At 37.5% G+C, this 10,336-nt stretch overlaps 1 protein-coding gene across 3 annotated transcripts in view; it reads left to right on the top strand.

Moving 5' to 3' along the window:
• LOC107571661 (activated CDC42 kinase 1-like) overlaps nucleotides 1-10,336 on the top strand; it is a 98,280-nt gene that overhangs the window by 20,709 nt on the left and 67,235 nt on the right. The window contains exon 1 of one of the 3 annotated variants that reach the window (XM_016257991.1): nucleotides 6,873-7,511. The exons of the other annotated variants lie outside the window; for them this stretch is intronic. Within the exon in view, the coding sequence (XP_016113477.1) occupies nucleotides 7,458-7,511 (54 nt within the window). The 5' untranslated portion in view covers nucleotides 6,873-7,457. Of the gene's footprint in view, nucleotides 1-6,872; nucleotides 7,512-10,336 lie in introns of those variants that run through there. 3 annotated transcript variants of the gene reach the window in all.

Raw genomic sequence — 10,336 nt, 5'->3', positions numbered from 1 at the left:
GACAAAACGGGTGTTGCAAATCACTTGAATTTTGTGTCAGTACGACATATAGAACAAGACATCAGTTTACTGTTGGAGATTTGCTGTGATACGCCGCATATAGATAGAATCACTGATCATAATGGGTTCTATTGTATTTTGTTGCGCCACTCGCGTCCAATGTAGAGTCTTCAGTAATTTTTCGCTTCAGTGCAAAAGGAAACCAGTTCGCCTGCCATGCTGTTATTTGTCGGCTATGTTCAAGTAAGCTATATATGTGCAGAAAGATGATGTGCAATTAGGCTATATTTAATAAGGTATATCATGATGACTCACAAGTTAAGTATTTGCTCTAAATCTGCGCAGATGTGGCTTATATGAACTTACCCAAGAAATTGAGTGAACATAATTTATGAAAAGAAACCCACCAAATTGTATAGTGATTTGACAGTGTTACCCGCCACAGCTTATTTTTACCCACATTTTTGATGGGTTGGTGGATGTTAATTTCAAACCCTGTGTGCAAACAAAAATGTACAGAAAAAAAGCATTTAAAAGCAGAGCGAATGGAAAAAACAGCTATAAAGCATGTGCATGTACGCTTTCCTTCGCTTTTAAATTATTTGTAAAAGCGTTGTGCGCATTTTACTTTCACCTTCAAATTAGCGGCAATTCGGCGTCAAGCAATTGTTCGTTTGAGTTTTCCCTCTTTTCCTCGCATTCCTTCGCTTTAAAATATCTTGTAAAAGCGCTGTGCACATTTTGCTTTCACTTTCAAATTAGCAGCAATTCGGCATTGATTCAATTCAAGCAACAAAAAAATAAAACGTCAATCTCATAGAACTTTTATTAACCAAACAAATAAAAATACAACATGCTATATGCCTAATATAAAATAACAAATTACTTAGGCTACACAAAGTTTAAATAGGTATAAAAAAACGGAAAATCAGCAAACACTGGAACCAAATAAATGAGAAACAGAACGTTTATTAGCAAAATGAATAAGAACGCTTGGAGCCATGGCATAGGCCACACCTTGATGTAAAATAAAGTAAATAAAATACACAAAATTTAAATAAAGTAGAAATTAGCAAACACTGTGGAACCAAATAAAGAAGCAAATGTTTAAAAAACAACTTCCAAAGTCTACTTAGATAAACCGCAAAAGCCAATAGGCTTTTCAAAATCCAAAATATTGACAAACAGGCACTTTTGCATTTTGTTTCGAAACTAAATCTTCTGCCATAGTCTTGTCTTTCTCAACTCACTCTTCTTGTCAGTCAGCTCGTCTCACTCTTCTCACATGATAAATTAAATCTGACTCCTGATCTGTGATGCGACTGTTGTTCGGCACGATGCATTGAGCAGCTACGTTCAGTTTTTAATTGTGGTGTCTGTTCTCCAACTGTACTAAATTATTTGTATTACTATAAAAATCTAAACGACGGTGGGGGTGCGGTGGGCAAACAACGACTATAGCAGCATGCCTAGTCTAATCCGCCACTCATGTGCGAGATGGTGCAAAAGACACGAGACACAAGTGCAACTGTCATACATCTGTCTAGGGCTGTCACTAAGGATTATTTTGGTGATTTAAGTAATCGAGCGATTATTCTGTTTATTAATTGAGTTATCAGATTATTATAATAAAGTTTTTCTATGGCAACAAAAATAGACCTAAGCGAACAATAGCCTTTAAAATTAGGCAATAATAAATTGTTAAAATAAAGTATCAAAGGCAAGTAATCATATGGTTTTATTGAGAAAAAAAAACAGTTGACATGCATAATGTATTATAAACAATAGAGCTAAAATGTACATTAGGCATTATAACAAATGACTGCAAAGGGCGGCGACTAGGGTTGGGTACCGAACTTGGTACTTTTAAGGGTACCGACCGAATTGCATCGGTACTACAGAGTACCGATTCACGTTAAATCAATCGGTGCCAAGAGAACGCATCTGGGCGCATACGCTACAGAGAGAGAAAGAGAGACCCTGTGACCTGATGTCACACAGGGCAAGCCGAAATGTTCTGAACTGTGGTTACATTTCTAGGGCCATATGGTTTCTGCGAAAACGCGGACGGGATCGTGGAGTCCATTCATAAAAATGTAGGGGTGTAACGATTCACTCGTTTTATCGATGCATTGATTACAAACCCTGACAATGCACATGCATCGATCTTGAAACATGGATTTTAAATTGTGAATTGTCGATTTCGGACAGTAATCGATTTAAAACGCTAAGAATCGAATGAATCGCGATTTCTATAGCAATTCAATGCTTTCAAAATCTATACACATTAAATTACTACAAGCACAAATTAATGGAGACCTTGAAAAGTGTTCGTACCCTCGCATCCCTCTTTCACGTGCTCCACTATTTACCACCTGTGACTGTCACAGAATTGCGCTCGTGCTCAGTTCGTCTCACTGACACATTTTTTGAGCAGCTGATGTGTGATCTTCTCCTTAGTAGGCTATTCGTGGCCAGTAATGCTAAAGTGATGTATTTGACTTTTCTGTAGTTTTTCAGTGGCTCTCGGTCATACCGACAACATTACCTGAGCAGTCGAAGGCTGCGCATTTATTGCATGGATGGAGCAAAAATGTAAGTGTCTAAAGCATATGCACAGTTCCATTGAATGATAAATGTGTTTTAACAATGTCGTTGAACCGAATGTACGAAGGAAACTGTTAAAATAACCAGAGAATTAACCACAACCTTGAAATAAGAGCGCAAGGTTTATCAGATGCGTGAAAGTAGCGTTTGTTGCTATAGCAAACAGACATCGGGCGCGTTTTCTTTCAGAATCAGCATTCGCTGATGGAGAGGAAAAGTTAAATATTATAGCATTTTATATTATGAAAATGAGATAAAGAAGTTTTCGCACTGAAAGAGAAGTGATCTCGCGCTCATAGAACTAAAGACGTGCCAGGCTATATCTGCAGCTAAGCTGAATAAAAAGCAGAATGAACTGAAATAAATCAATCGGTCCCAAGAGAACGCATCTGGGCATATACGCTACAGAGAGAGAAAGAGAGACCCTGTGACCTGATGTCACACAGGGCAAGCCGAAATGTTCTGAACTGTGGTTACATTTCTAGGGCCATATGGTTTCTGCGAAAACGCGGACGGGATCGTGGAGTCCATTCATAAAAATGTAGGGGTGTAACGATTCACTCGTTTTATCGATGCATTGATTACAAACCCTGACAATGCACATGCATCGATCTTGAAACATGGATTTTAAATTTTGGTACTTTTAAGGGTACCGACCGAATTGCATCGGTACTACAGAGTACCGATTCACGTTAAATCAATCGGTGCCAAGAGAACGCATCTGGGCATATACGCTACAGAGAGAGAAAGAGAGACCCTGTGACCTGATGTCACACAGGGCAAGCCGAAATGTTCTGAACTGTGGTTACATTTCTAGGGCCATATGGTTTCTGCGAAAACGTGGACGGGATCGTGGAGTCCATTCATAAAAATGTAGGGGTGTAACGATTCACTCGTTTTATCGATGCATTGATTACAAACCCTGACAATGCACATGCATCGATCTTGAAACATGGATTTTAAATTGTGAATTGTCGATTTCGGACAGTAATCGATTTAAAACGCTAAGAATCGAATGAATCGCGATTTCTATAGCAATTCAATGCTTTCAAAATCTATACACATTAAATTACTACAAGCACAAATTAATGGAGACCTTGAAAAGTGTTCGTACCCTCGCATCCCTCTTTCACGTGCTCCACTATTTACCACCTGTGACTGTCACAGAATTGCGCTCGTGCTCAGTTCGTCTCACTGACACATTTTTTGAGCAGCTGATGTGTGATCTTCTCCTTAGTAGGCTATTCGTGGCCAGTAATGCTAAAGTGATGTATTTGACTTTTCTGTAGTTTTTCAGTGGCTCTCGGTCATACCGACAACATTACCTGAGCAGTCGAAGGCTGCGCATTTATTGCATGGATGGAGCAAAAATGTAAGTGTCTAAAGCATATGCACAGTTCCATTGAATGATAAATGTGTTTTAACAATGTCGTTGAACCGAATGTACGAAGGAAACTGTTAAAATAACCAGAGAATTAACCACAACCTTGAAATAAGAGCGCAAGGTTTATCAGATGCGTGAAAGTAGCGTTTGTTGCTATAGCAAACAGACATCGGGCGCGTTTTCTTTCAGAATCAGCATTCGCTGATGGAGAGGAAAAGTTAAATATTATAGCATTTTATATTATGAAAATGAGATAAAGAAGTTTTCGCACTGAAAGAGAAGTGATCTCGCGCTCATAGAACTAAAGACGTGCCAGGCTATATCTGCAGCTAAGCTGAATAAAAAGCAGAATGAACTGAAACGTTAAGACAATAAACACAATAAATAAATACAATTTATGAATGATGCAGTGCTAATTGATATATCATTTAGTACAGTACAGAAACTATAAAGTATATTTTCTACTTTATTCTGTGCAGAAAATTTTAATAATTGTTTGCAGTATATAAAACGATCATAAAATTGCCATTAGGAAAACAATTTATATATCAAATGATTGATTATTGTCCAGCAGTGTATTTGATTTCTTATAGCAAATTCAAAGTAAGAGATAAGAAAATAATTCCTTGTAAAAAATAAATAAAAAAATTCATAATATAACATACATACATAAAATTATTGTATTTGACATTTCTGTCACTTTTGAAATGATGGCTACGCCCCTGGTGTGACAAAATGTTAGCCTATACATAATCCATTTAAAGCTCTTTTTTTAAAAATCTTGGCTTACATAAATTTCTACATATGCCATGTCATGCCATAGCATCATTAAACTAGCATCTAACAATGGACAAAAGTGGGCTTTTTCTGTAACCTATGGTTCTCTAACCATAAAGGCTGCTGTGTAATTTGCCCCCTGACTAAGCATTTAAAGAATTTAGGGGAAACATTTAAATAATCCTGTGAATGCACTTAAATAATGCAGAATTGAATTGTTAATCGAATCAAATCAAATTTAATTGTGAATCGAATCGTTCTGAATTTGCAAAAATCGTTCTTGAATCGAATCGAAAACCTATGAATCATGAATCGAATCGATTCGCTGACTACCAAAAGATTCACAGCCCTGTAAAAACGTAATTTACTCTATAGCGCGGAATGCCACGGAATTCGTAAATTTTGGATGAATAAATCAAAAGTAGCCACTGCCACTTAATTCGAATCGCGATATGAACTAGTGTCTGTGAATATTAAAATGCAAAAAGATGGGTTAAATATGAGTCCTGCATGTTCCACTTGCCTCTGTATGTATGAATGGCGGAAATGCGGTTTTGTTTACTACATAAATACTGAAGCACGCGTGACGCTCGCGTGATTTCCGGCCTCTGCGTCTCACTATATGACGACATGAACACAAAAACTTAATCTCTAGAGCTGGTGCGAGAGTCACTTCGCGAGAATTTTACCGTTTCATTTGAGAAAACTGTATCATCATCATACTGTATACACACAGAAACTTCATGGCAACCTGTCAAAATAAAAGTATGGTTTAACATGTAACGGAAATATATTACTCTTGTATTACTTTTGTACAGTATAATGTACATCTTTAAATATTCAATTGTCTATCAAATTTAAATAAAACGATTAAATGATAAAAATAAATATTACAACCAGATTAATTACTTAATTGTAGAAAAAAGAATACAATTATTAGCCTATTAAAAAATGTTTTAAAGGAATATTCACACAATTTTTCTTCCATGTATTACTTTAAACCGTAAACCTCAGTTTGTTTGCCAAAAAATAAAAGGGTTTAATTTTCATTTGATTTAAAATAAATGTTTAATGTCTTCAGTTGATTTTCAGAAAAATTCAAACAAGAATTTCTGGGGGGGAAAAAAAAGAAAGAAAGAAAGAAAAAGTTTGTAGGGCCCTATTGTTCAAAATGTTGAAATGGAGACTTTTGGACTTATTTTTTCACTGAAATAAATGTTTTTGTAATTACACAGAGTAAAGTACCGAAAAAAGGTACTGTGGGGTACCGGCACCGAAATTCAGGTACCGGTACTGTACCGGTTAAAATGTGAACGGTACACAACACTAGCGGCAACGGCCTGATGATTGTTTTTACATTTTACTGCACAATCTAATCCTTGTTTAAAATTGACTAAACATTTTATTCAAATGTCCACTTAATCTGTAATATTTGGCCATTTCTTTACGACAGAAATGCTACAGCCACTGTCATTTTTTAAATATGTGGACATCAAAACGTGTAAACTCAGAGCGAGGGTTTAAACTTTTATTTTGAAATTGCCATGAACAGTTAGCATAATGAGAAAGATATTGATGTATTCTCCTGTGATAGATCTGCCACTTGTTCTATGTAATGTATAACATGTTATTTTTTCATAGGAAGATTGCACTTTTTGTATAATTCAATTAATTGATTTAATATCAGTACCGAGGTATCAGATTCTAGTTTCATACTGAAGCCAAAATTCTTGTATCGAGCCATCCCTAGCTGACACAGCAGCTGTTTTGGTATCCTAGTTAAGACTTTGCTTCTTAGGCTCAGAAGACCGCTGGTTGGGTGGGTTGAAAAACAGCAGATTGGTCACACATTAAGCCTGCTCTGAGAGAGTACGAAGAGATCAGGAGACACGAGGCGGCAAACAGACTACCCTTCTCCTCCCTCTGCATTCATCCATCTAAATGCATGGACTATGGGCTCCCAGATGGCCCTGATTTTTGCCTCTCCCTCTCTGTCTATATCTCTCTCTCTCGAATGCACTCGCCTGCCGGATTAAAGCCTCTTCGTCAAGCAGAGTCGGTGAGCATTCTGATTGGCTTAGAGCCTCAAGCCCACTGCTCACTGGTGAGTGCACTTGACGAGGTAGCCGCTGCGTTGTCGGGGGCAACCACTCACTGCAGCAGCAGAGACCGGCAGCCTGGGCTTAAAAACAAGGGAAAACGAAAGAGGGAGAAATTGGAGGGAAAAACATGACAACAATAACAAGGGATTAGCCTATGGCATCAGCCAAGCCATCAGAACTCCATATATTAAAAAAAAATCCCAAAGCACACAGATGTTTGTGAAAGGGAGAGAGGGAGGGATGGAGTGTCTCAGATGAAGGAGCCCGATTGGAAAAACAGCTCAGCGAGAGAGGATGTGCGATCTGCTTGGTACACAATAGAATTAGGAAATGCGTATGGATGTGATGGACTTCAACTGATAGTGTGGCATCACACACAAATACACACTGACCAGCCATCAGAGGACCAGGAGCAGCAGCTTGTTATGAGGAGCAAAAATACACACTGACCAGCCATCAGAGAACCAGGAACAGCAGCTTGTTATGAGGAGCAAAAATCAGTGGTGTCACCTGTGCACAGAAGAACAGGCCACATCCATGTCTGTTTGAACTGCATAGCGAAGCTGGACTTTTCATTTGACCTTAAAATGGGGGACACAGCGGAATACCAGCGTCTGCCCAGCGATAGCGATGAGGATGAGGTATTACAGGCTATCCAGATAACTGATCACAGTTTTGTTGGTGTGTTACTTATTTGAAATGTTTATCATGAGTATTGTAGACATTTATTTTAATGGGCATTACACATAGCTTATACAGTCTGTGTACAGTAAGAATGTCATGCTCAGCGGTGGGTAACCACACCAGAAATGTGAGCCTGTAAGTGTGTCAGTGTGTCTGTAAGACGGTACAATAACCCACATGTGGTTGAATCATCACGTGATGCTCGGTTCTCTGATTAGCACGGTGGTGGGTAGGGTTGGGTATCGTTTGAATTTAATCAATTCCGATTCCGATTCTGCTTATCGATTCCGATTCTTTTCGATTCCCAGATTCGATTCCAATGTGATTAAATAATGATATCAAACATTTATCCTGTGTCTCTTTTTTTTGCAAACCATTTATTGGCGTTGAATACTATCAACAGGCTATATAAAAACTGGACTCTTTAAGAGCTGTTTGTATGCAAAATAGTACTGCATGATTCTGGATAAATTTAGTTTTTTTTCTTCTTTTTTTTCCCCAATGGAAGTTGTGGTTCTCTCATGATTTTGAAGAAAAAACATTAGACAACTAAACAAAATCACATGTAATTTATGAATTAATAATTAAATGACTCATTCAAGATGTACTTGTTTCATTACTTCAGCATTCTTGAACGAATCTCTTGTATGATTCAAAGACAAATTCATTTTAACAGCCCCTTTTCGCCACCTACTGGCGTAACAATGTAATCGACAAATCTTCATTTGAAGTGTCAAATTACTTTCAAAAGTTTACTCTATTTTAATCGCTGCCATACACATCGTACACACATTTTATATCTGAACTATAAACGTTTATCCCAATACTTCTGTGATTTGATTGTTTGTAAGAAAGTTTGTGTGGCTGAAAAGACTGACCTCTAGGTCAATAGCAGCGCGAAAGCTCATTTACAGTAAATGCTCAAATCACACTGGTGTGAGTAATGTGAACCTGGCATTATGTGTGTGCGCTGCGAGTGTGCATGAGTGCACAGTCTCCAGGAGTGGAGGTTAAACACTGGCAAGAATTAAAAAGTAATGCAATTTATAAACTTTAGTGACGATGTGACACTGCCGCGATTGTGCAAATGACAATTTCTGTGTCAACTGTGCAGTGTGCAGCTCGCTTATAGACAGACGCGATGTGGTGATTTGAAGACATTTGCATATTTTGAGAGAGCGCGTGCGTGGTCATTCACTCTCGCTGTTTGTGAAATTACGTCTCACACAATGTTTTCAAATGACTTTATAAGTTATCTAATGAAGAAATATATAGATGGGTAGCTCACCTTCAGCATTATAATGATTTCACCCGCACCGGACAGAGACTGAGACGGTGCCGCTGCATGTTGTGCCAAACCTCTCATGGCAGCGTCATCAGCTTGAGATCGCTTTTTTGAGATCAGCCTTTTTAGAGACCGCCCAACGTGATTATCGGCCGATAATGATTGGTAGCCGATCAATCGGAGCACCCCTAGTTAACATGGTACTGTTTGCTCTGGGTGGTGCTCAACTATGCTTGCTATGACGTGTGATGTAATTTGCGGTCAGTGCTTTTTTCTATTTGAAGAAATTACTTTTATTTGGAAATGCCGCAATAAATCGACTTGTTCAGAAGTAAAAAGACAGTTTTATCTAAGACTGGTATGATTTCAGTTAGACTAAATTGTTTACACAACATTTTAAAAGGACAAATTATTATTTTTGTTTGATTTAAATAAATCTTTTTAAAATGCATGTAAATATACTTAATGTATGTTTTTAGAGCTGTCTGTAGATCTTTTCATGACAGCCTGGGGTTCTGTGAATCATCTCAGCTATGCCTTTAGGGTATATGTTAGTACTTGTGTAGGCTAGGTAAGAGAGTGTGTGTGTGTTTTAACACCGAGTACGTTTACATGGACAACAATAATCTAATTTTAATACGATTAAGACAATACTCTGATTAAGAATCTACCATGTAAACAGAGATTTTTGATTATCTTAATCCAGCTAAAGGCATATTCGAAGTAAATAGAAATTGAATTAAGACATGTGGCGTATTCCTAATTTAGTCGCATTACTGATGTGCAGTATAGACATGTAAACACCTTAATCACATTATTAACGTCGTGTAGGACATGTTCGCCATCGTCTGTATGCACGTACAAATAATTAACTGCACTTGAAGCTTTCATAAAATTAAAAATGAAACACCCAAAACTGTACATGACATCATCACAAAGACGAACTATATGTTTATACGTGAAATTCCGGAGGGGACGTCGGATGGTGTCACGTGGGGACGTAATGACGTGTGCCATTAATCGAGCTATGTACTATAACATGTAAAACGGGAACATGAAAGGAATATTCTAAAAGCAACTCATGTAAACACCATAATCATAATATTGGCTTATTTAGAATAAGGTAAATAATTAGATGTAGCGACTCAGCTCATGGGAAATATGAATAATTAACCATAACTAGTTATAATTAATTATGAATATTTTAGATCCGCTGTAGATATTTAGCTGACCTCTCAGGGTCAACTGTCTTGTCAATTCTAAGAACGTTAATTTCCTGGTTAAGGGAAATAACTTCCTTACTGTACAATTCTACAAAAGCTTGTAGCATAAATCTGCATGATTAAGTGACTCCAGTTATAAGCAAACAATGAACCACGTCAAGTGTGATACAAGTAAGGTTTTATTAACTACATAAACACTTAAACTAGTCTAACATACTACATAAACACAAACTCACACACATACAGTTGGTATAGGAAAGGGTTAAAGCTTAAC

Source organism: Sinocyclocheilus grahami, unplaced genomic scaffold, assembly GCF_001515645.1.
Source record: "Sinocyclocheilus grahami isolate Dianchi unplaced genomic scaffold, SAMN03320097.WGS_v1.1 scaffold1630.1, whole genome shotgun sequence".
Lineage (NCBI taxonomy): Eukaryota > Metazoa > Chordata > Actinopteri > Cypriniformes > Cyprinidae > Sinocyclocheilus > Sinocyclocheilus grahami.
This window is presented reverse-complemented; position numbering and strand designations above follow the sequence as displayed.